This window comes from Hippopotamus amphibius, chromosome 11, assembly GCF_030028045.1.
Source record: "Hippopotamus amphibius kiboko isolate mHipAmp2 chromosome 11, mHipAmp2.hap2, whole genome shotgun sequence".
Taxonomy (NCBI): Eukaryota; Metazoa; Chordata; class Mammalia; order Artiodactyla; family Hippopotamidae; genus Hippopotamus; species Hippopotamus amphibius.
Window position 1 is genome coordinate 75854546 of NC_080196.1, and position 26971 is coordinate 75881516.

A 26971-nucleotide genomic window follows, 5' to 3' on the forward strand; every position below is an offset into this window, starting at 1 on the left:
GTCAATAGTGAGCAGAGCAAGTTCAAATTCTGATTTTGTTACCTTCTAGCTGTAGCTTGGATGCATCTATGTTAGGTATTGGTCCTTATTCCTATACCGCATTCCTACAAAGAATGCTGAAGAGATAGCAGTGAAAACCAGACCTTTTCTACTCACTTATACATTTGGCTTAATCCTGAGAATTTTACTGCTTAACTATGAAAAATACAACATAAAGGAAAATTCAGAAATAGAAACAAACATGTTAAAATCTCACTTCTCCCACAAACCATTGTTTATTCTCTAGTGTATGCCCTTGTATGTTTTATCCATGTTATATTTTTTACATGATATAACAAAAATATCCATAGAGTTTTAATATTACTTTTTTTACTTAACAGGGTTATTTCATATGTGGCTTCACAGTGTCCTAATCATTTTTTTTGACATCTTTGTCGTATGCGTATGCTATGATTTGATTGTTTCTATATCAAAAGGTTGCTTCTCCTTTTTTGCTAATATAAAGAATAACTGCAGTGATTATCTTGACTTCCTTTTAGGTTATTTTCTTGGCTAAGCCCTCGGGAAGTGAGATTGCTAGAGTAGAGGATATAAATATTTTTAATGGTCTTGTTACATATTGCCAAATTGCTTTCTTATAAGGTCATATTACTGGTTACCACCACCAGTCTGTCTGAGATTGTGAGTCTCACCATATCCTTACCAGCGCTGTATATTATCACTTAAAATGGAATATTGTGGCTAATGTAACTGGTGAAAATGACTTTTCATTGTTATTACTTGCAGTTTCTTCATTTCTACAAAGTGAGCCATTTCTCCTTATACTTGCTAACGAGTTGCATTTTCTCCTTTGTGGGCAGTAGGAGTCTCACAAGCACGTTCACTGCCGTGTCTTGGAGGAGTATGGTCATTGGCTTTCTTCCTTCTCCCTCCCATCCATTCATTCATCAGATGTTTATTGAGCCTCTTTGGCAGCCCAGATACTATGCTAGGCTCTGGGGACAGAACAGGGGAAGAAGGCAAAGATACGATCCCTGCCCAAGGAATATCAGTGTAAAGGAAGAGCCTACATGTTCTCAGTGCCTGGTTGAGAGTGGGCAAATTTGCCAGCCAAAGGGTTCCCAACACATTTGGAAAAAGAAGCCTGTGTTTTGGTAAAGTAATGAGTTGAATATTCACGAGGAACTAAGCTTAGAAAAACCTGCTAGAGGAACTTTTGATTATTCTGACCTCAAGGAAGTTCAGTGGCTAAAGGACAAATCAAAAGAGGAAAGGAACAAACATAACTACATTTTAGGGACAGTTAAATAATACATTCTAATGGGAACTGTTTTTTAAATGGCTGTCACCCTGCACAGAGGAATTGAACTGGGGGGCATATGGAGACAAAATAGTAAGGGCTTGGTTGGATGTGGTGTATCATGAAATATTCTGAACAGAGGGCAGCATGAGAGCTCTAAACTCTTGGAAGGTGAAGGAGAGAAGGCCAAGAGGTTGGAGGGAAGGAAAATATTGAGCACTTAGAGATTTCTGTTAGGGTTGGCTCTGTCCCTTCCCTTCTTGGAGACCAAAGTCAGCTGCGGGGCTGCATGCTGCAGCTCTACCACTTCGGTAACAACCCCACAGCAGATTCACCACAGTGGGAAAAAGAAAAACTCAAAAGGACTGAAACACTATTATTACACCATAGGATCCCTGGCCTATGATACCACCTGTTCTCAAAGTGTAACACTGTACCCCATACATGCATGTAGTTTGAAAGGGTAAATCTGTTCTTTTCCCCATTGAGATATATTGAAATACAAGAGAGTTCACAAAATATTTATGTATAGTTTAAAAAATAATTATAAAGCAAATACCTATGGAAGTTACCACCATCCAAGTCAAGAGAAAACAAAACAAAACAAAACAAAACAAAACACTGCCAGCAGCCAGTAGCCTCATTTGTGCTCTTCTGCTTCCCTTCTCCTTTCACCTCCCCAGAGACAACTACTGTGCTATGTATGTATTCCTAAAATAATTTAGTTTTGCCTATTTTTGAACATAATAGAAATAAAATTGTATTGGACTCTTTTGTAAGTAACTTTTTGTTCAACATTGTGGAAGATTCCTCCATCAGGCTGCATGTAGGTATAACTTGTTCATTCTCATTGCTGAATAATATTTCATTATATAAACATGTCATAATTTATTTATCCATTCTATTGTTGATGAACACTTGAGTTGTGTCCAGTTTGTTATTTGCGAAGAACACTACTCTGAACAGTCCTGTATGTATCTCTTGATGCACATGTACAAGAGTTTCCTTAGGGAGTGGAATAGCTAGATCATAGGATATGCATGTTTTCTACTTTTCTATGTATTGCTAATTATTTGCAAAGTGGTATCATCAATAGACACTCCACCAGCAGCATATGACAGTTCTTGTTGCTTGACATCTTTGCCATCATTTACTACTGTCATACTTCAAATCATTGCCAGTTTGGCATGTGCATAGTGGCATCTCATTGTATTTTTAATGTAATTTCCCTAATTACCAAAGTGGTTACTCATCTTTTCATGTATTTATTTGTCACTTGGATTTCCTCTTTTGTGAGGTGCTGTAAGTCTTTGTTCATTTTGTTCATTTTGGGGGTTTTTCTTTTTTCTTTTTTTCTTTTTTGCAACACCACGTGGCTTTCAGTATCTTAGTCCCCCAAACAGGGATTGAACCTGGGTCCCCGCAGTGAAAGAGCTGAGTCCTAACCACTGGACCACCAGGGAATTCCCTGATGCGTCTTTTTCTTACTGATTCATAGGCATTCTTTATACGTTCTTTGTACTAGTTCTTGGTTAATTTTAGTATTACATATCTTCCCTCAATTTATGGCTTGTTTTTTCACTCTATGGTACCTTCTAATAATTAGAAGTTTTAATTTTAATGTAGCGAAACATCTGTCTTTTCCTTCATGATCAGCACTCTTTGTCTCTACTTGTAAGATATCTACAATATCTAAGATAGTCTACAATATCTCCTTAAAGCTTGATGGTTTTGCCTATTGCATTTAGATCCTCCAGCTACCTAGAATTGATTTTTGTGTATAGAATGAAATAAGGGTCCAGTTTCATTGTTTTTCCACATAAGAAATCCAACTTTGAGCACCCTTTGTTGAAAGAAAAGGTTCTGCTGTTCTGGAAGTTACCACTATTAAGTAGGAAATACCCACATGTTATATGAATCTGTTTGGGGACTTTCTAATATGTTCCACTGCTCTCTGTCTATCCCTGTGCCAACTCCACTCTGTCTTTATTAGTAAAGCTTTATGAGCTTGCTATATGATAGGGCAAGTCCTTTCATTTGCTATTGTTCTTTCTTCTTTAATATACAAGCATTAGATAGCAAGGAGTTTACATTACTTCAAGCCTACGGTGGCTCATCAAAAGGAAAATCCCATTTCATGGACAATACATCCATCTCCAAAAACAGGGCCAACATTTCCATTAGGCAGAGAAGGTACAATGCCTCAGGTCCATAACACTTTAAGGGGTTCATGAAAATGTTTTAATTTCTTTTAAAATCAGAATTTATTTTAACATATAATATTAATATGTTCATCTTTATACCAACACAGTCATAAAATATAATTTTATATTTTATATATAAAATGTACTTAAAATATGATTTTAAATACTTTAAATGCCCAGGGCCTAAGAAAGTCATAAAGTCATATCAAGTCCTGCCTGATAGGACCTTCTTAAAAATAACACTGTTAGTCACAGGAGAAGAGCTTAGGTGGCTCACCTCTATCCTGCCCTACAAGCTAATTTTTCCTCCTAATGGTAGATCAGCACACCGTCTTCATTTCGGAAAAGAGTACACACCAGTCAATTAATAATCCTCCAAATGCTAATTTAAAATTTAAATAAAAATGGAATTCAAATAACATTTATTTCCAGGCATTTGCCAGGTACTAGGGGGTATAGGGATAAACAAAATGAACACATAGCTCCTAGCATATGAAAGAATATAGATGGTTAACAAAACATTATAATTGGGAGAATGGCATACAAGTAGAAGTATAGTAGCAAGGCTGAGTTAATTCTTAGCTGCAAAATAGGTATTATTATTTTCAGTTTTACAAATGAGAAAAATCCAGACAAAGAACAATTGAGTGGCTTATCCCAAGCCTCAGCCAATATACATGAGGGGCAGTACTTGAATACCAGGACTCTGACTCCAGACCCAGGTAGTTTACCATCTAGTCTGAAAGAGTGCTCATTCTGTAGCAGACACTCAGTAAATCAGACTGGATTCGGCCGAGGGAGAAATGTTGCCAGTCCAAAGGACTTCACCTTTCTCTTGGAGCAGCTTTTTAATCTTTTTTTCCCCACAGTTTTATTAAGGTATATTTTACACATCATGAAATTTACCCAATTCAAGCGTACCGTTAATGATTTCTAGTATCTTGACCAAATGGTGCCATCACCATAAATCAGCTTTAGAATATTCCCCGCCCCCTCCACACTGCCCCCCCTCCCCATCCCCCACACCACCAAGAAACCTCAAGCCCACTTTCAGTTAATTTTCATTCCTGCCCCTTGCCCTAGGCAACCACTAATCTATTTCCTGTCTCTATAAATTTGCCTTTTCTGGACATTTCATATAAATGAAATCATATAACATATGGGCCTTTTTGTCTAGTTTCTTTCACTTAGCACAATGTTTTTGAAGTTCATTCATGATGTAGCACATGTCAGTAGTTTGTTCCTTACTATTGCTGAATGATATTCCACTCTATGCATACACAATTTTGTCTATCCATTCATGAGTCGACTGACATTTAGGTTGTTTCCAGTTTTCAACTCTAATGAATATAATGCTGCCATGTGAACATTAGTGTGTAAGTTTAGTGAGGACACATGTCTTCATTTCTCCTAGGCAGATAGAAGTAATATCTCCTTACGATTTTGATTTGTATTTCCCTAATTACTAATGATGTTGAGCATCTTTTCACGTGATTATCAGCCATTTGTGTATGTTCTCTGAAGAAATGTCTATTCCAAATTTTTTGCCCATGTTTTGATTGGATTGTCATCTTATTACTGAGTTGTAAGAGTTCTTTGTAAATTCTGGATACAAATCCTCTACTAAATATGTGTTTGCCAGTATTTTTTCTAGTCCATCACTTGTCTTTTCATTTTCTTAATGTTGTCTTTTGAAGGGTAAAAGTTTTGAATTTTCATGAGGTCCATTTTATCAAAGTTTCCAGAAATAAATCCTTATATTAATGAAATTCACTGGCAAAAAGATAGCCTGTTCAATAAATGGTGTTGGACAATTGGATATCCACATGCAAAAAGACAAACTTAGACGCTCACCTCATACTACACACAAAAATTAACTCAACATGACTCATAGACTTTAATGTAAGAGATAAAATAATAAAACTTTTAGGAAAAAAGCATGGAAGAGAAACTTTCAAGATCTTGGGTTAGGCAAGGTTTTTTTCATCTATTCTTTTTTTTTTCCCTTTGGCTGCACCACACAGCTTGCAGGATCTTAGTTCCCTGACCAGGGATTGAACCTGGGCCCTCAGCAGTGAAAGCGTCTCAACCACTGGACTGCCAGGGAATTCCCATTTTTCCTCTATTCTTGAATTATTGTCCCTATTAAACACAATACATGTACGTATGTATGTTTGTATGTGGAATATATGTGTAATGTAGGTAGATAGCTGTGTAGTCACCTTCAGTCAAAATCATAAAATATTTTACCAGGATTGTTGGCTAAAATTTGAATTATCAATGACACAAATATGTTGAAAAAAAATATGCAGAATATAAGTGGCAAGCCAGCCAGAACAGAACATCCAGAGCTTGGCAGCTGAAATGTGAGACAAAGCTGTGTCAATAGTAAATTAATCCCCTCTTCAAATACCTTGCAACGTGTGTACCTACATTTTAGGCTAAGAAATGTTGATTATAGGCAGTCACTGATTGCAGATTAAGAAGGCAATCTCCTAGAGGAGGATGAATCTCTATCAGCTAAGGAGATGGAGTAAACATACTCCAATGTTTGCAGTGATATCATAGGCCAATGTAAAATTCTTACAGTCTGTTACTTTCAAAACACATAGGAAAAATTATTGTTGAAGACTCCATAAACATAATTTGTGAAGAAGAAAGTTTTAGACAAAAAGCTTTACTTTTAAAGGTACTATCTTCTATTAAATTCTCTGGATTGCACCTAAAATTAATAGCTAATTTCATGGTCAAATTACCATTCTCACCCCAACAAGGGATACACAAGAATATTGACATAGCACTTGGCCATTTGTGTTCACTGTGAGTCAGTCAGTGTCTTGCCTGCGTCTCTTCATGGCAACTGAAGGCATCTTTGCTAAATCCTGAACCTTGAAATCCTCTTTTCAGAGCAATATTAATTTCAAAATATAATTCTGCATAATTAAAACAACTTATTAACATTTCCCTACTTCTTATTAACATTTCAGTGTCTTTTCATTATTTTCAGGTACAACTGGTTATTTATAATATTCATCTCTCCCTCTTAGGAAAGGTAACACGTTTTATCATTCTTTTATCCCTTATATAAGTAGTTTTTAAATTATTGGAGCCAGCAGTCAAGTACTGGAACCCTGCCTTATAGCACCTGACAAGGGTCTGAGCACATTAATAAATACTTGGTAAGTTTTTGTTGGAATGAAGTAAATATTCATAAATAATACCATAGTTTTTAAATTGCATTTCATTACCCCCAAGTTCTAATGGCAGAAAATATACTACAGAATCAGTCAAATCTAGGAGAGATATCATTGTAATGAAAGCTAATCTTTCAATGCCAAGAGCCAAATGTCAATTTTTTCTTTTTTGAATACCTAGTGACATGATGTTCTCTCATTTATTCTAAATGAGAATTTAGAATATTCTCTTTCCTCTTAAATTACAGTCTCTATGTAAATCTCTTGAACAGTTTAAAAGTTAGACTTTAAAAATCCAGGATGAAATGGATTTAGCTAAGTGCAGACACATAGCAAGACGTACCCCAAATAAAGTTAGCTTTATTTTCACTGCAATTGTTGCTAACGTATTCTAATAATCACTTCCATCTTGAAAATAAGTGGAAACAATTCACCAGCTTATCAAAATTTCACATAAATTTGGAAGAGGAATGCTAAGTCTTGAAATGAATCAAGACAGCCTTTTTTCCAACTTGTGGTTGAGTGGACACTGGCAAAGCACATATGCTATGAAGTTTGTGGGTAAAATAGTACTTCTCAAAAAATAAGTGAACTGAAAAAAAAATCACAACTTTTTTTAGAGCACTTTTCTTCTTGCCTAAGATATAACCTAGACTGGTTTTGAGTAATTTTCTTAAATACTATATGCAGTGATTTTTTTCAGTTACAGCTCTCCAGCCCTTCGGCCTCCTGGAAACATTAAGTCCCCCTGGAGTCTTATCCTGACCTGAATTCAGGCCTCTATACTGGAGGAATTTTCAGAAGCTTTAGACTAGTAACTTATCTGTGCGGTATCAGATCAGCCACTCAGCTGATCCTGCTCTGATACTGTAACCTAGTTTCAGGCACTAAAATTTTATCTGGTTATTTGTAACCAAGCTCCTATCTTGTATTACCTGAAACTAGATCCTAGATTCTTCCATTGTGATCCTTAGTCCTACTTTGGGACTTTATACCCAAGTTGGTGCAATACTCCCTATAACGTTGAGCAAGCCTAGTTAGAGCCCTACCTTAGAGCTCCAGTCTTCATGAGTATGTTCCCACTACATGCCACCTGATGGCTATGATGCAGACTTCTCTCACGTCTGGATTTCTACTTATTGCCTCCTACCAGACTCCTCTAGAGACAGGCCCTATGCTTGAACTAAATTCCCTGCCAACTGTCAGTTCTCTTCTCCATGCCTCACCTGGCACTGGCAGGGCTGTTGGGATTTGGGGTCCTGCTTACCCACAGACCGATCCATCTCAATGCTGAGTTCTAATTCCAATAGTAACTCAAGTAACACCTCTATTTAAAAAATATCCCTGTTCAAGCCAGCCAACAGTAAGTTTAAAATGACTCATTAAATATACATCTGCTGCTTGAAATTCCGAAAGAAAATACCCCATACCTGTCTGAATGAGTCCTGATTTGTATCCGTTAGTTGTGCCATTTTCTGGGGTCACGGTTGATGACACTGAAGAGTTTGGTTTAATAGAGTGGCAAATGGTGGAGGATTGTCGGCTTCTACATTCTAGAAAGGAGTAAGAATCACACTATGTAAGGAGAATAATATTCTGTTAAAAAAGGTGATGGAGACACATCCCATAAAATCTCTAAGAGAAACTGCTGCTTCTCAAGTGGCAGCACTTTCTTTAACAGAGATCCCCACTTCCCCAATCTTGACTGCAACAGAATATTCAAGCTGGTGGACACAATTCATCTTCCTAGGGCCAAATGTCATGTTTGGAAGGCAAACAAATGGTTACGGAGAACAATTAGACTTTTGTTCCTCACAGACTACTTCCCAGGAGAAAAATTACTCACAACCAATACAGTCATGCTAGTTTAAGACTGAGGTTAAAATATCAATAATTTATAAAAACCCAATAAGCTTTCAAGCACCAGTTAATCTCCTGTTCAGGATTGATTTACGTGTAGAATAGTAACCCAGAGTCCTTCTAGGCTGCCTTCGACCTTCTCTATGCAACCTTAATTTATATCCAAAAACAGAAGCAAAGAAAATTTTATAAGCAGAGGAGAAAAGTTAGAAATTCTCAAATTCTTATTATTCTCAGCTCTTATTAGAGGAAATAGGTAGATAATATTCAAAGTAATTACTGATCATACAACACTAAGCTTCATTTTAAATGAGCCAATATTATTTGGGGCTTTGGTGTAATATTTTAATAATACTTTGTACTGATTCAGGTAGATCGCAAATACTGTGACAGCCTGTGGGCCTCTAACTTCCAGCCAAATTACACTATATGTTCTACTGTATTAGTCTTTGAAGGCAGCATGTGAAAAAGAAATATAAATGGTTGTAAATGACAAAGTTAATTATAGTGGGTCTTTAGAGAGTTTCCAAGTTTATTGAATACATGCAAAAGTTAGAGGCAGTTTTCTATAACCTTCTACATTATGACCTTCCTTAAAGAGCTACTGTATTTTGACTAAAAAGGATATCTCCATGTTATATATATTGTATGCAAATATGTAGTTTGATAAGCATATACAATTCCAATTCCAAGATAGCAATGGCTATAAATGTGAGGCTCCAGAAACCACCCAGGATCATTGTATCACAAACTATTTCACAAATGTTATTATTTACCAGAAAGATAGATTGTCACTGAGCACTAAAGAAGAACTTAAAAGTATTTTATGCAACCAAATCAAAAGCTAAAAAAGGCAATTAAAAGGCAGGGAGGTGATACCTATCCTATGTTTACTCTTTTATTAGGGTTCACGACATTTAAAATGATTTTTCTAGGGGAAAATACTTTAGATTTTATCAGGAGAAAGAGTTATCTATGATTCACCATGCTTACGATTTAGTGGTCACAGCATTAAGTTTTGATGATCTCTGGCTCAAAACATGTAGCCATTTCCTAAGGAGTTATATAATCTCTCCTCAAATGCAACCAAGAGTAATTATGGTAAAAGATTCAGAGACAAATCTGCAGTTGTAATTTGGATTTACTACCATTTTTTTCATGGTCAGGCCAAAATCTTGCACAAACAACAAATAGAAACATTAAAGACAATTATTCTATTGTCTTTAACAATATAATAATATTAATAATGGAGGGAAAATCTCAGCATCTAAGAAATTGCTCAAAAGAAAAAGAATTAGATGTCCCACTGCATTAAACAATGAACAGAACTTGTGGCAAATCCTATCAACCACAAGAAGATGTGAGGTTTCAACTGGATTCATTTCTAAAAATCAGTTGGTTAAGTTCTTCCTAACTGAAAAGAAACAAACCTTTGTCAACTTAATAATGCCTTTTCCCAGGTATTATGAAGAAAGCATCATTTATTCTAAAGTCTGCTGAGTTCTAATAGAAAAATAGAGACACTCGAGAATAACCAAAGACACTAAATAAAGTAGAAAGAGCATCTGACCAGGAAACTGACACTTTGAGGTCCTCTCTAAATGACAGAAGAGCTAGAAAGAGCCCACTTTTCCCCGAGAGCAGTATTCTACACCCCTAAGAGACAAATATAAGGAGAAATGCACTTTCCCAAATTTGAATAGTTTCTATTAAAAACAAAAAGGAACAAGTCAAATAACCTGCCAGAGGGCTTTACATTTTTGGATAGTCTTCTAAAGTTGGGATATTTATCTATTCCACACCTGGACTCTGAACCCTGTATGGGTCACTTGTCAATATCATCACATCCACATTCCCTTCCCGGTCCCTCTCGGAAGTTGACACTACCTTTCCAGCAGATAAGAGGTCCCTTTGACAGTACACCCTGGGAGCTTCTGACTAGGTAGTACTTTAAGTGCTTCTGCTTCTTTGGCTGGGTGGTGAGCTTCAAGTTAATGTGGTTGGAAAATTCCGTGAAATACCGAAATCCTCTTTCTCCACAGCCGATACAGTTTCCAGAAAACCCTGAAAGGAAGAAAAACAAAGTTACTGGTGGCTTTGTATGTTGTTACAACACTTTTACACATAAAAAGCATAGGAATATTCACTCTTTGGCCTGATAACTTTCTCATTTCAAGGAAATAATTCAAAGGCAAAAAACAGGTACAAAACATTTAGCAGTTATTTTATAACAGTGAAAGACTGAAAATAATTTAAAAACTTTAAAATGCTTTAAAAGGATAATGATTAAGGAAACAGAATGGATAGTATCATATGACAGAATTTATATAGTTGACATAAAATATGAAAAAATGTTGGTCCTAGAGATATCTATTATTTCTTCCTTACATATTCCCTTCTTAACCTACTGGCCCTGGTTCTCCATCCTAGCCCCCATGTGAACTTGACTCCATAGCCATAACTGATTAGACTGTGGACCAATTTGACCCAATCTTGGATAGTCAGAGTCTCTCTCCTAGAACTTTGAAATAAATACAAAAAGAATCAGATGGTACTGGACCCTGGATATGTAAGCTTTTGTAAAATTGGAACTCAAGTCAGGGCTATGCCAGCTAGGGTGTGGGAGAGAGCAAACTGAGAATTGTGAAGAGGAAGCTGGTCTCCAGATAGGAGAGCACAAACAGAGATGTATAAACTCAGGGCATTGTCAACTTCCTAGTTTCTATGAGATCTAGCTGTACCTTTTGACATAAGTTCCCTGAGATTCCCATTTCCTTTCTATTCAACCCCTCTTTATTCAAACTAGCTCGTTATTCCTTTAGACTTAACATCCAAACAATTCTCACTCAGATTAATCAAACAAAATAAGACTTTCAGTCATCTTCTTGGAAAAGAGGACATGGAAAGAAGAAGAAATGGGGAAGCCTGGGAGGATGAGAGGTCATGCTTTGCTTCACTGCAGATCAACTTTTTGATCTCCCTTATTACATAGAAGAAAAGTAGACAGTAATAGAGTGAGTTCCTCTGGTTGTGAGTTATGAGAACATCACATATGTATGGTCATACTGGCAAACAAGGGCATTCCAAATTGCATAAATACAGCATCTCTATATACAAATAACTAACTGAAAATAAATTCACTGATGCAATAACACACTTTTTAAACCCCCAAACTCACCTGTTTTATAATTAACAAAGATACATAAGGAGAGATGAGAAAGACTACAAGGATTAAAGACAGAATCTCACAATATCCCAATCTCAGAATGCTAACAATCAATTCAGAACATTGAGAAATGGGCAATCCAATTTATTATTATTCATTCAACAATTATTTATTGAGCACCTACCTATATGCCAGGCATTGTGCTAAACACTGGAAAAACAGTGGTGAACAAGAGATAGTCACAACCTCTGGTCAGTTACATAAAATTAATCATTCTATATAATTAGTTTATTACCCTCACTTTGTAGAAGTATAAACATTAATATAATTTCATAAAAATTATTTAAAACATATTCAGAGATGGATTGCATTCAAGAGCATTTGGCTATTTGTCTAATACCTTGGAGCTGTAGGCCAAAAAAAAAGAAAGAAAGATGTCAGTGGCTGCCTAGTTCACCAAATGCCTAAAGCCAACCATCCATCTAACGGTTCATCCATCCAACCACCCATCCACTAATCCACGTATCTATCCACCTGTCCATCCATCCATCCAACAAATATCTGTACTCTACTATGTGCTAGGCACTATTGTAGGTACCAGGTTTTTAGCATTGAACAAGGAAGAGAAAACCACTGCCTCCATCGAACTTACTTTCTGATGTGATCAGTATGCCTTGATAGAAAATTGGCTGACCTATGAGGCAGATGCAACACACCCAAAACACAATAAAAGTAAGAACCTTCAGCTGAAATAGAGAGTGCCAAAAAATGAGGCTTATCTGATAGAGCCAAGTAGTGCATAAAAGATTAATGTGGGAATTAGAATTAACAGGTTACTGGGGTTAGATTTTATCTCTTATCGTTTCCTCTACCTGATTTCTGAGGTGAAAAGCAAGAGAGTGTGAGGAGGAAGGAAAGCAATGGATCTGGATAATCTTCAAAGAAGAGAAATTTCACATTAATAATGAGAATTAACAATATAAAAGAGTAAGAACCATACAGTCCAATTTTAAAACTCTGTATGGTTTCTATATTAACTTTGGTTCAAGAGAGATTTTACCTGCTTGAAGTTCTTGCTGTCATTATCACAATAAATAATATTTCTTACAACCAAATTACCTTTCTAGTTTTTCTAGCAATCAGGTCTTCCAATTGCATGGCAGATTTGGGGCATATGCATAGCCAAGTGGATCAATTTATTTTAAAATCAATTCCCCCATAGCCTTTTGAATCTGCATAATTTATATAGAAATTTAGACAAATTGATATTGGAGTCCACAGGGATCCTAGAATATTTTAAGCTTAAAAAAATTTCCCATTATATATATATATATTTTAGAACTTTTATTGAGATACAATTGACATACAATAAACTGCATATATTTAAAGTGTACAATTTTACATTTTTTCCTATTAGTAATGTATATATGGCAAACCCAATCTATATCTTTTTAAAATTTTATATATTTTTATTTGTTTTTATTTTCTTGGCTGCAACACACAGCTTGTGGGATCGTAGTTCCCTGATTGGGGATTGAACCCAGGCACTCGGCAGTGAGAGTGTGGAGTGCTAACCACTGGACAACCAGGGAATTCCCCCTACTATATCTTAATGCATACTAAGATCATCCATCATAAGTAAGAAATGTTAGATGAATATTAACTTTTCGACAACAGAGTAATGAACATATAAAAATCTCATTGTGCTTGTTAAAGAGAAAACTTTTACCATTTTGTTGCACTACACTTTCACTTGGAGAAGTGGTTAATAAAAAATTATTAAACAAAGTTCCATGTCTATAAGGGTATTTAATAAATGACAGAATAGTAAAATAATTACCACTTAAAGAACAAGTACTATGTGCCAGGCACTGTGCTATTGGGTACCTTATAAACATCACCTCCTTGATCTTAATAACCCTGCAAGGTAGGCATTATTAGCTCCTTAATAGATGAGGATTCTGAGACTTCAAGAAGATAAATAGCTTGCCCAAGTTCTTAAAGTGCTAAATTGCAAATCTGGGATTTAAACCCAGTTCCAATTCCAAAGCCCATGGTCTGTGGTTTCATATTCCCGATTACAAAGGAGTATAAAATCTATTATTCTGATAGTGTTTTCTGTGTCCTTTCCATGACATATTCTATGAGGATCCCTCTAGTCATGAAGAATCATTGAGCAAAAAGGCATCATAAGAGATTTTTCTATGTCTGTAGTCAGAACCACATATGAAGTGTTCTATGTGATAAGACTTTGATGCTTTTAAAGTGCTAAAAAATAAGTTTCCCAAAGTTGTTCTACCAGATCCAACTAGGTTCTTTGCTCTGTGATGGAAAGGACTGGGTCTTATCATTCTCATGCACACATATCATTGCCTAAAGTGATTTTGGAACAAATATTGTTGAATGAATGAATAAACAAACAAATACTTGGATCTTTTTTGCTAATTTAGTCCAATGTATAAACTTAAACATTAGCTGTCTATAGTAAACCATCTGCTCAATTTCACTAAAAGAAAAAAATGGATATTTTAAAAAATGAGAGTCTATGAAAATGAAAATTACCACTTATTTTCCTATAAACCAAGAGAAGGCTTTGAACTGTAGTTTAAGGAACTTTTATAAAGCATGTGCAGGATCACTTTCTGACTCAGATATTGACCTATGTATTTCTTTTTTTTTTTTTAAGAACTTTTATTGAGATACAGTTAACAGACAATAAACAGCATATATCCCAATTCATTCCCCCCCAACCCTCTTCGCTTTCCCCACTTGATGTCCATATGTTTGTTCTCTACATTTGTGTCTCTATTTCTGCCTTGCATTTCCTCTTTCATAGTTGTTAGCATTTGCCTTATGTATTGAGGTGCTCCTATATTGGGTGCATATATATTTATAATTGTTATCTCCTCTTCTTGGATAGATCCCTCGATCTTCATGTAGTGTCCTTTCTTGTCTCTTGTAACATTTTTTATTTTAAAGTCTATTTGATCTGATATGAGTATCGCTACTCCAGCTTTCTTTTGATTTTCATTTGGATGGAATATCTTTTTCCATCCCCTCATTTTCCATCTGTATGTGTCCCTAGGTCTGAAGTGGGTCTCTTGGAGACAACATACATGGGTCTTGTTTTTGTATCCATTCAGCCAGTCTGTGTCTTTTGGTTGGTGCATTTAGTCCATTCACATTCAAGGTCATTATCGATATGTATGTTCCTATTACCATTTTCTTAATTGTTTTGTTTTTGTTTCTGTAGGTCCTTTTCTTCTCTTATGTTTCCTGCTTAGAGAAGTTCCTTTAGCATTTGTTGTAGGGCTGGTTTGGTGGTGCTGAATTCTCTTAGCTGTTGCTTGTCTGTAAAGCTTTTGATTTCTCCGTCAAATCTGAATGAGATCCTTGCTGGGTAGAGTATTCTTAGTTGTAGGTTCTTTCCTTTTATCACTTTAAATATGTCTTGCCACTCCCTTCTGGCTTGCAGAGTTTCTGCTGAGAAATCAGCTGTTAACCTTATGGGGGTTCCCTTGTATGTTATTTGTCATTTTTCCCTTGTTGCTTTTAATAACTTTTCTCTGTCTTTAATTTTCGTCAGTTTGACTACTATATGTCTTGGCGTGTTTCTCCTTGGGTTTATCTTGCCTGGGACTCTCTGTGCTTCCTGGACTTGGGTAGCTGTTTCCTTTCCCATGTTACGGAAGTTTTCAACTATAATCTCTTCCAAGATTTTCTTAGGTCGTCTCTCTCTCTCTTCTCCTTCTGGAACCCCTATAATGTGAATATTGGTGCGTTTAACATTGTCCCAGAGGTCTCTTAGGCTGTCTTCAGTTCTTTTCATTCTTTTTTCTTTATTCTTTTCCGCATCAGTGATTATTACCATTCTGTCTTCCAGGTCACTTATTCGCCTTTCTGCCTCAGTTAATCTGCTCTTGGTTCCTTCTAGTGTATTTTTCATTTCAGTTATTGTGTTGCATATCTCTGTTTGTTTGTTCTTTAATTCTTCTAGGTCTTTGGTAAACTTTTCAATCTTTGCATCCAGTCTTTTTTCAAAGTCCTGGATCATCTTCACCATCATTATTCTGAATTCTTTTTCTGGAAGGGTGCCTATCTCCTCTTCATTTAGCTGTTTTTCTGGGGTTTTATCCTGTCCCTTCACCTGGTACAAAGTCCTCTGCTTTTTCATTTTCTCTGTCTTTCTGTGGCTGTGGTTTTCAGTTCCACAAGACGAAATACTGTTGATACTGCTCGATACTGCTGTCTGCTCTCTTGTGGAGGAAGCTATCTAGGACTCTCGTGCTTGCTTCCTGATGGGAGGGACTGACCTATGTATTTCTATACTTTCTGATGACACTTTATAACTAGGAAGAATGCATCAAACTAAACAAAGACACAACTCACAATTAAATACAATTCTTGAATTCTTTGCCCTCTTCTCTCTTCTTCATTTTTGCTGATATTTGTGCTGAGGACACATACTTGATTCTATCTACTGTAACAAATTCTAAGACACAAAAGCAACTCCAGAGAAGGATAGAAGCAAAAAAAGTAACAAACCTCACATGCCCCCTTTCTTTCTCTTTCTTTCTTTCTTTCTTTCGGCCATACCACATGGCATGAGGGATCTTAGTTCCCCAACCATGGATCAAACCCATGCCCCCTACAGTGGAAGTGCAGAATCTTAACCACTGGACTGCCAGGGAAGTTGCCATGTGCCCTCTTATTTGCCTTTTTAATTATTAAAAGTATTTTAAGGGGTTTGAATCAAGATGGTGGAGTAAGAGGATGTGGGGCTCACCACCCCGCCTGAACACATCAAAAATACATCTACATATGGAACAATTCTCACTGAAAACTAACTGGAAACTGGCAGGACTCCTGTACAACCAAGGCTGTAATGATCAGGTTGAGACCTGTGCCCCTAGAAGAAGATTCAGAGAAAAAGAGAGATTACACAGGTGAACAGCCACCCTGTGGAGTGAGTGGTCTGAGCTGCAGATTGGATGCCCCAGTCTTGAGGTTCTACATGGAGAAGACAATACCCCTTGGCTTGTTGGAGGGCCACTGGGACTAACAGGAGGGCTGAGGGAAGCCTAGACTATGCTCATGAGAACACTATACACTAGTTTGACCCCAAGCAAGGTGGAGAGAGGTCTGCTCTAGCAGCTGTCGGGTTTCTCACAACGGCCTCGCCAGGTACCCCAGTCTAAGCTGAGAGAAAGCTCTGGTCCTGCTCACTCCATGTCACATTTTGTGGCACAGTGTGGGATGTAGAGGTGACCTGGTCCCACAGCGGCATCTGAGTGGGGTGGTAGCAGCCATCGCTTACTCAAGCAGCATGTCAGAAGTGTCCCAGATCTCTGACGCAGCTGTTCCACCATAGCCCAACCCCTGATACACACTGAGACTCCATGTGGGTCCCACTTGCACTGCATAGCCTGGGGGCAGTGACTGGCTATGAGGGACAAAGGAGACTTGCCCCTGAGGCTGCATTTGAGTGGAGCCGCAGGCACCTGCACAGGCAGTGCATCAGACCTCTGCCTGTGGCCAACATGAGCCAAGAGCCTGCACAAGCCCCACTTGTTTCAGCTCTCCACTCTCTTGGGCAATGATCCCGGTGCAGGGAGAGGAAAAACACACATTTAAAGGGAACAGAACCAGCATGGGCATGACCCTCAGGGCTTCTGCTCCAGCAACTTGGGGTCAGACTCTGCCCCTGATAGGGTGGTGATGGCCATTAAGCAGAGGGGAAGCCTCGTCTCACACCCAGCTTCAGCTCTAGCCCCTCTATCTCCAGCCCCACCTCCTGCCAATGTGACAGCTGCCAGCACACCCTGAGGAAGAACGTGACTTGCATCCATTTCAAATCCACCTCTGCCAGCAAAGACATAGGTCACATGCAGTCCATATAGGATGCTCCCACATAAGCACACCCCTTCAAGACCAAAATAGGTTTTTGTTTCACCTGAATTCATAGAGGCAGAGAAAGTTGAGCAGAACAAAAAGACAGAGGAACTACTCTTAATTGAAAGAGCTAGAGTAGACTCCTAAAAAAATAAATAACAAGACAGAAATAAACAATTTACCAGATAAAGAATTCAAAGCATTGGTAATAAAAATGTTAACTGAATTAGGGAAAATAATTGATGTATATGGTAAACACTTTAACAGGAACAAGAAAATATAAAAAAGACCCAATCAGAAATAAAGAACTCAATAGCTGAAATAAAAAACACACTAGAAGGAATGAATAGGAGACTAAGTGAAGCAGAAGAATGGATAAGTGATCTGGAAGTTAGAGCAATGGAAATCACACAGTCTGGACAGCAAAAAAAAAAAAAAAAAAAAAACAAATTTAAAAAAATGAAAACAATTTAAGAGATCTCTAGGATAACATTAAACATAGCAACATTCACATTATAGGGGTCCCAGAAGGAGAAGAGAGAAGGGGATTGAAAATGTGTTTGAAGAAATTATGAGTGAAAACTTCCCGAACCTGAAGACAGAAACACATAACCAGCGTCAGAAAACACAGAGGGTCCAAAAAAAGATGAACTCAAACAGACCCATAGCAAGACATGTAATTAATATGAAAAAAGTTAAAGACAGAAAATTGTAAAGGCAGCAAGAGAAAAACAAAAAGTCATAAACAAGGGAATCCCCATAAGGCTATCAGATGATTTCTCTGCAGAAACTTTTGCAGGCCAGAAGGAAGTTGGCATAATATATTCAAAGTGCTGAAAAGGAAAAATCTGCAACCTAGGATACCAGCAAGAATATCATTCAAAATAAAGGAGACATAAAGAACTGCTCAGACAAGCAAAATCTAAGAGTTCATCAATACTGAACATACCCTAAAAGAAATGTTAAAGGGTCTTCTCTAAGTAGAAAAGAAGTAAGAATCTATAGAAAATGGAAAATCCCACTAGAAAAGGCAAATATATAGTAAGAACTGAGGATCAATCACTTAAATAAGCCAATACAAAGATTAAAAGACAAAAAATTGTAAAAGTAACTATAACTACAATAATCAGTTAAAGGATAAACACATGAAGATGTAAAATATGACATTAAAAACACAAAATGTTGAGGAGAGGAGTAAAAAAAAATAGATCTTTTAGAATGTGTTTGAACTTAAATGACTACCAGTTTAAAACAGTAGATATAGGTCAACATATATGAAGTGGTAACCACAAATCAGAAAACTACTAAAGATACACAAAACTAAAAAGAAAGGAACTACTAAAGAAAATCATCAAACCACAAGGGAAGAACAAAAAGAAAAAGAAATGAACAGAAGAACTACAAAAACAACCAGAAAGCAAGTAATAAAATGGCAATAAGTACATACATATCAATAGTTACTTTAAATGTCAATAGACTAAATGCTCCAGTCAAAAAGACATAGGGTGACGACACAAACAGATGGAGGGACATACCATGTTCCTGGATTGGAAGAATCAACATCGTGAAAATGACTGTACTACCCAAAGCAATTTACAGATTCAATGCAATCCCGATCAAATTACCAATGGCATTTTTCACAGAACTAGAGCAAGAAATCTTACGATTTGTATAGAAACGCAAAAGACCCCGAATAGCCAAAGCAATCTTGAGAAGGAAAAATGGAGTTGGTGGAATCAGGCTTCCTGACTTCAAACTATACTACAAGGCCATAGTGATCAAGACAGTATGGTACTGGCACAAAAATAGAAAGGAAGATCAATGGAATGAAATAGAGAACTCAGAAGTAAGCCCAAACACATATGGGCACTTTATCTTTGACAAAGGAGGCACGAATATACAATGGAAAAAAGACAGCCTCTTCAATAAGTGGTGCTGGGAAAATTGGACAGCAACATGTAAAAGAATGAACTTAGAACACTTCCTAACAGCATACACAAAAATAAACTCCAAATGGATTAAAGACCTACATGGAAGGCCAGACACTATAAAACTCCTAGAGGAAAACATAGGCAGAACACTCTATGACATCCATCAAAGCAACATCCTTTTTGACCCACCTCCTAGAATCATGGAAATAAAATCAAGAATAAACAAATGCGGCCTCATGAAACTTAAAAGCTTTTGCACAGCGAAAGAAACCATAAACAAGACTAAAAGGCAACCCTCAGAGTGGGAAAAAATAATTGCCTATGAAACAACGGACAAAGGATTAACCTCCAAAATATACAAACAGCTCATGAAGCTTCATACCAAAAAAGCAAATAACCTAATCCACAAATGGGCGGAAGACCTAAATAGACATTTCTCCAAAGAAGACATATAGATGGCCAACAAACACATGAAAAGATGCTCAACATCCATAATCATCAGAGAAATGCAAGTCAAAGCCACAATGAGGTATCACCTCACACTGATCAGAATGGCCATCATCACAAAATCTGGAAACAACAAATGTTGGAGAGGGTGTGGAGAAAAGGGAACTCTCCTGCACTGTTGGTGGGACTGTAAGTTGGTACAGCCACTATGGAAAACAATTTGGAGGTTCCTTAAAAAACTACAAATAGAACTACCATATGATCCAGTAATCCCACTCCTGGGCATATACCCAAAGAAAACCATAATCCCAAAAGAAACATGTACCATAATGTTTATTGCAGCACTATTTACAATAGCCAGGACATGGAAGCAACCTAAATGCCCATCAACAAATGAATGGATACAGAAGATGTGGCATATATATACAATGGAATATTACTCAGCTATAAAAAGGGATGAGATGGAGCTATATGTCATGAGGTGGATAGACCTAAAGTCTGTCATACAGAGTGAAGTAAGTCAGAAAGAGAAAGACAAATATTGTATGCGAACTCACATATACGGAATCTAAAAATGGTACTGATGAACTCAGTGACAAGAACAAGGACGCAGATGCAGAGAATGGACTGGAGAACTCGAGGTTTGGGAGGGGGCGGGTGGTGAAGGGGAAGCTGAGATGAAGCGAGAGAGTAGCACAGACATATATATACTACCAACTGTAAAATAGTCAGTGGGAAGTTGTTGTATAACAAAGGGAGTTTAACTCGAGGATGGAAGATGCCTTAGAGGACTGGAGTGGGGAGGGTGGGGGGGATGTGAGGGGGGGAAGTCAAGGAAGGGAGGGAATATGGGAAAAAAATTAAAAAAAAAAAAGACATAGGGTAAAAAAATAATAATGAAATCCATACTCATAACAATAGAGAGTAGAATGGTGTTTACCAGAGGCTAAGGTGTGGGGGGAAAGGGTAGATTAAAAAAAATAAGGAAAAATGGCAGTTGCCAGGTGTTAGAGGGATGGAGGTTATGAGGAATTAATGTTTAATGGGTACAGAGTTTCAGTTTTGCATGTTAGAAAGAATTCTGTGGTTGGATGGTGGTGATAGTTGCACAGCAAGATGAATGTACTTACTACCAGTTAACTGTACACTTAAAATGGTTAAGATGATAAATTTTATGTTATGTGTATTTTACTACAATAAAAAATTGGACACACAAAAAAGACATAGGGTGACTAATTCGATTAAAAAACAAGACCTTTCTATATGCTGCTTACAAGAGACTCATTTCAGAGCTAAAGACACACAGAGTTTAAGTGAGGGGATGAGAAAAGATATTTCAGCAAACAAAACTGACAAGAAAGCAGGGGTAGCAATACTCACATTAGACAAAATAGACTAATACAAAGGCTATAACACACAAAAGACAAAGAAGGGCATTATAAAATAAAAGAATCAATACAAGAGGAGGATATTACACTAGTAAACATATATGTGCCCAATACAGGAGCACCTAAATATATAAACAAAATTCTAACAGGCATAAAAGGAGAAATTAACCATAATACAATAATCTTAAGGGACTTTAACACCCCACTTACATCAATGGACAGAACATCCAGAGAGAAAAATCAATAAGGCAACACAATAGACCTGTTGGACTTAGGAGATATCTATAGGACATTACATCCAAAAACAGCAGAATACACATTCTTTTCAAGTGCACATAAAATGTTCTCCAGGAAAGAGTATGTGCTAGGCCACAAAACAAGTCTCAACTAATTTAAGAGGACAGAAATTATATCAAGCATTTTTCCAAGCACAACAGTATAAAACTAGAAATCAACTACAGAAAGAAAAATGGGAAAAGAACAAACACATAAAAACTAAACAACAAGCTACTAAAAACCAATGGGTCAAAGAAGAAATCAAAGAGGAAATCAGAAAATACCTCGAGACAAATGAAAGTGGAAACACAACACTCTGAAATCTCTGGGATACAGCCTACAACCTAAAGGAATTAGAACAAACAAAGCCCAAAATCTGTAGAAGGAAGGAAATAATAAAGATTAGAAAGAAAGAAATAATACAGAGATTAAAAAAAAAAAACAATAGAAAAGATCAATGAAACCCAAGAGCTATTTTTTTGAAAAGATAAACAAAATTGATGAACCTGTAGCCAGGCTCACAAAGAAGAAAAAAGAGAGGACCCAAATAAACAAAATAAGAAATGAAAAAGGAGAAATAACAACTGATACCACAGAGATACAAAAAGTCCTAAGAGAATACTACAAACAGTTATATGCCAACAAACTGCACAACCTAGAAGAAATGGACAGATTTCCAAAAACATACAAACTGCCAAGACCGAATCAAGAAGAAACAGACAATTTGAACAGACTGATCACTAGCAATAAAATTGAATTTGTAATAAGAAAACTATCAGCAAACAAAAGTCCAGAATTGCACAGCTTCTCATGGGAATTCTACCAAACAATCCTCAACAAAATATTAGCAAACTGAATCCAACAATATATAAAAAGGATCATACACCATAATCAAGTTGGATTTATCCCAGGGATGAGAGGATGGTTCAATATCTGCAAATCAATCAGTGTGATACACCACACTAACAAAAGGAAGGATACAAAATCACATGATCATCTCAGTAGATGCAGAAAAAGCATTTGACAAAATTCAACATCCATTCATGATAAAAACTCTTATCAAAATGGGAACAGAGGGAACATATCTAAACATAATAAAGGCCATTTATGACAAATCCATAGCCAACATCATACTCAATGGGGAAAAGCTGAAAGCCTTTCCTTTAAATTCAGGAACAAGACAAAGATGCTCACTCTTGCTACTTCTAGTATTGAAAGACCTAGCCACAGCAATCAGACAAGACAAAGAAATAAATTCAAATTGGAAGGGAAGAAGTCAAACTGTTACTATTTACAGATGACATGATACTTCATATAGAAAAACCAAAAATCTCCACCCCAAAACTGTGAGAACTAATAAGTAAATTCAGCAAAGTTGCAGGATACAAGATTAACATACAAAAATCTGTTGCTTTTCTATACACTAATAATGAATTACCAGAAAGAGAGAATGAAAAAATCATCCCATTTAAGATCACATCAAAAAGAATAAAATACCTGGAATAAACTCAACCAAGGAAATGAAAAACCTATACTCTGAAAACTGTAAAACGTTGATGAACAAAATTGAAGATGATACCAAGAAATGGAAAGATATCCCATGCTCTTGGATTGGAAGAATTAATATTGATTAAATGGCCATACTACCCAAAGCAATCTACAGATTTAAAGCAATCTCTATCAAAATACCCATGACATTTTTCACAGAATTAGGACAAATAATCCTAAAATTCATATGGGACCACAAAAGACCCTGATTTGCCTAAACAATCTTGAGAAAAAAGAACAATGTGGGAGGTATCACCATCGCAGACTGCAGACTACACTACAAAGCTACAGTAATCAAAACAGCAGGTATTGGCACACAAACAGACACATAGATCAATGGAACAGAATAGAGAGTCCACACCTATGGTTAATTAATCTATGACAAAGGAGGCAAGAATATACAATGCAGAAAAGACAGCTATTCAATAAAAGGTGCTGGGAAAACTAGACAGCTACATGTAAAACAGTGAGATTAATTTCCTCATCATATACAAAGATAAACTCAAAATGGATTAAAGACCTAAATGTAAGACCTAAAACCATAAAACTCCTAAAAGAGAAAGAAGGTAGGCAGAACACTCTGACATAAATCGTAGCAATACTTTTTTGGATCTGTCTCCTAAAGTAAAAGAAATAAAAGCAAAAATAAACAAATAGGACAAATAGGACTTAATTAAACTTAAAAGCTTTTGCACAGCAAAGGAAACCGTAAACAAAATGAAAAGACAACCTATGGAATGGGAGAAAATATTTGCACATGATGTTACCAAAAAGGGGTTACTATCCAAAATACACAAACAGCTCATTACACTCAGTATCAAAAAAACAAACCACCCAATCAAAAAATGAGCAGAACACCTGAATAGACATTTTTACCAAGAAGACATACAGATGACTAATAGGCACATGAAAAGATGCTCAACATTGATGATTATTAGAGAAATGCAAACAAAGACAACAATGATATTTCACACCTGTCAGAATGACTGTTATCAAAAAGTCTACAAATAACAAATATTGGCAAGGATGTGGAGGAAAGGAAACCCTTGAACACTGTTGGTGAGAATGTAAACTGGAGCAGCCACTAAGGAAAAGAGTAATGGAGGTTCCTCAAAAAACCAAAAATAGAACCACTGTAGAATCCAATAATTCTAGTACTGGGTATATAGCAGAAGAAAATGAAAACACTAATTTGAAGAGATCCATGCACCCCAATGTTTATAGGAACATTATTTACAACAGCCAAGATATGGAAGCATTGAAATAATGCTAAATATAAAATGAGAATCACATCAATCAAGTGAAGTTAGAAAGAATGTGTGGTATAGAAAAATTACCAATAATTACAAAGTGGATAATCCACAGCTGAATAATTGAGAGCTGACTTGATATCAGATCCAGATCAATGACTCTACAGATAGTGAATCCTACTTTATTTCACAAAATATTTATTTTTGATAAATTGCATGGTGTTCTTTAATGCCTAGTTTTAAAATGTCTCTTCATTAAGGTGAATGTTTTAAGAGTTAATAAAAAAAGTGAAAGCTGGGACTTCCCTAATGATGCAGTGGTTAAGAATCCACCTGCCAATGCAGGGGACACAGGTTTCATCCCTGATCAAGGAAGATCCAATATGCCCGGGAGCAGCTAAGCCTGTGCACCACAACTACTGAGCCTATGCTCTAGAGCCCGTGAGCCACAGCTACTGAGCCCACATGCCACAACTACTGAACCCCGCATGCCTAGATCTCGCACTCTGCAACTAGAGAAGCCACCACACTGAGAAGCCCACGAACTGCAATGAAGAGTACCCCAGCTGGCTACAAGTAGAGAAAACCTGTGCCCAGTAAAGAAGACCCAATGCAGCCAATAAATAAATAAATAAATTTATTTTTTTTTAAAGTGAAAGATAATTTTTAAGAAGTTACTAAATGAAAAAATGTTTCTTACTTAAACTAAACTATATAATGCCCAGTTAATTCTGTGATTTTAAAAATTCCATGATAATTTAAACTTGTATTTTAACTCCTTTACCTCAGAGGGAATTTTATAGGTATGAATTACTCACCTAAAAGTGCATTTTTTCCATGATCATCTGGCAGAAATCGCTTGTCTACAGCACACACTAGGATGTGTTCAGGAAGATTGGGAGATTTGGCCCCTACTAGGAGGAATCCTGCTGGGATGTCGATTTGTTCCATACACAGAGATACCAAACGCAAATCCTTTCCCGCTTGACAAAAACCTAAAAACCAGTAAAAATGACACAGTGAAGTGTTTACAGAGGTTATAACTCCTCATCACTCATGTGGAGAGTATATTACCTCTGGGAATCACTGTTAAGCACTAAATTTAAAGTCCATGTACTTCAACCAAAAGACACATTTATCATGTGTCCTCCTCTGAGCAGAGCTAAAAAGACACTAAAAGGAGGTATTTCTAACTGTTTTAGCCAACACTAATGACTTTATATTTTCTGATCCACAAGTAAGCAAATGATAAATACACAGCAAACTCTGAAAACCACACGTAATTTTTATGCGCACATAATATAGTATTTTTACTCTCAATGCAAATTCACTTTTCTAAATGGGGACTATCATAGAAAACAGATGTTCTCCATTTCACATAGGAAGAGACTGAAGCTGAGAGTTTGGCGAATCATAAATGAATGGATCAGAACCAGAACTAGAACTGTTGAGGTTATTTTAGTATATTATAGATAAGACATGACAAAACCTTACATAACCACCTTGTAACCATAATGTATTACATCAATTCATTAGTTCCATCATTTATTAAAAATGATTTCCAACAGATGCTGTCCTAGGCCTGGGAATAGAGCTGAACAAAATATATCTTCCTCTAAGAACTCACTTGTAGTCAATTAGAAGAATGTATAAGGAACTGATAATTACAAAAGAATATTACAGAGGACAGCTATGTTCTGCTACAAGACACCAATCTCCACATCTTCTGGGAAATGATCCTCCCAGCACTCTAGTGATTCTGCTGGGCAACTGTGATATTCCAGATTGAGCTGGAGCTGGGATCCAGTCCAACTGGGTCCACTGGAATATCCCACCTCTCTGGCCATAGCTGATCAGTCCAGGTGTGGGTACCCGGATGTTAACCAGGACAATGGAGGATGGACACAACTCTCACTCACAAACCTGCAGAGACCACGATCATTATCGCCCCATACAAAGTGAGCCAGAACCATGCTAGGTTCATATTATGATGTTAACCAAATGCCAACAAACAATTTGGATGCCATCAGTTGGTACATGATAAATAAAAAGATCTAAACATTGTATGAAGCTATGGTGCATAGGAATCTACTGCATGGTCTGGATCATTAAACTTCAAGAGCAGACACAATGGAATTAAAAAACGCAAGAAATCAAAGACTAGAATGATAAAAACAATGGACTTCAACCATTTCAAGGTTGTAGATCCCCTTTTCACATTAAAAAATTCAAATATAACTTCTAGTGTTCACTATTTGAGAAAAATAATGTCAAAATGTTATTATAACTTCTTTGAGAATTTAAGTGAATCTGTATTTTATTACTCACAATATCATTTATATTTATTTGAACAATAGTCATTTATACATATGTCATATTATTTATTCAGTTTACAAACATATTTTGGAGCCTATAGATACACAGAACCCTTAAAAAAATCTGCTGTCCCCACCCCCATTAAAGGACAAAACTCACAGGTTTGAAAGTTGGGAATTGATGATGATGATGGTGATGA

The 26971-nt window shown here is 36.6% G+C and overlaps 1 protein-coding gene across 3 annotated transcripts in view; it reads right to left on the minus strand.

The window, feature by feature from the left end:
- The window catches only part of GREB1L (GREB1 like retinoic acid receptor coactivator), a 130417-nt gene that overhangs the window by 94742 nt on the left and 8704 nt on the right, over positions 1-26971 (minus strand). For all 3 annotated transcript variants that reach the window (XM_057699871.1, XM_057699870.1, XM_057699869.1), the window contains exons 3-5: positions 25275-25451; positions 10446-10622; positions 8129-8251 (exon numbers count right to left, since the gene is read on the minus strand). In XM_057699871.1, the coding sequence (XP_057555854.1) occupies positions 8129-8251; positions 10446-10622; positions 25275-25451 (477 nt within the window). The remainder of the gene's footprint in view (positions 1-8128; positions 8252-10445; positions 10623-25274; positions 25452-26971) is intronic.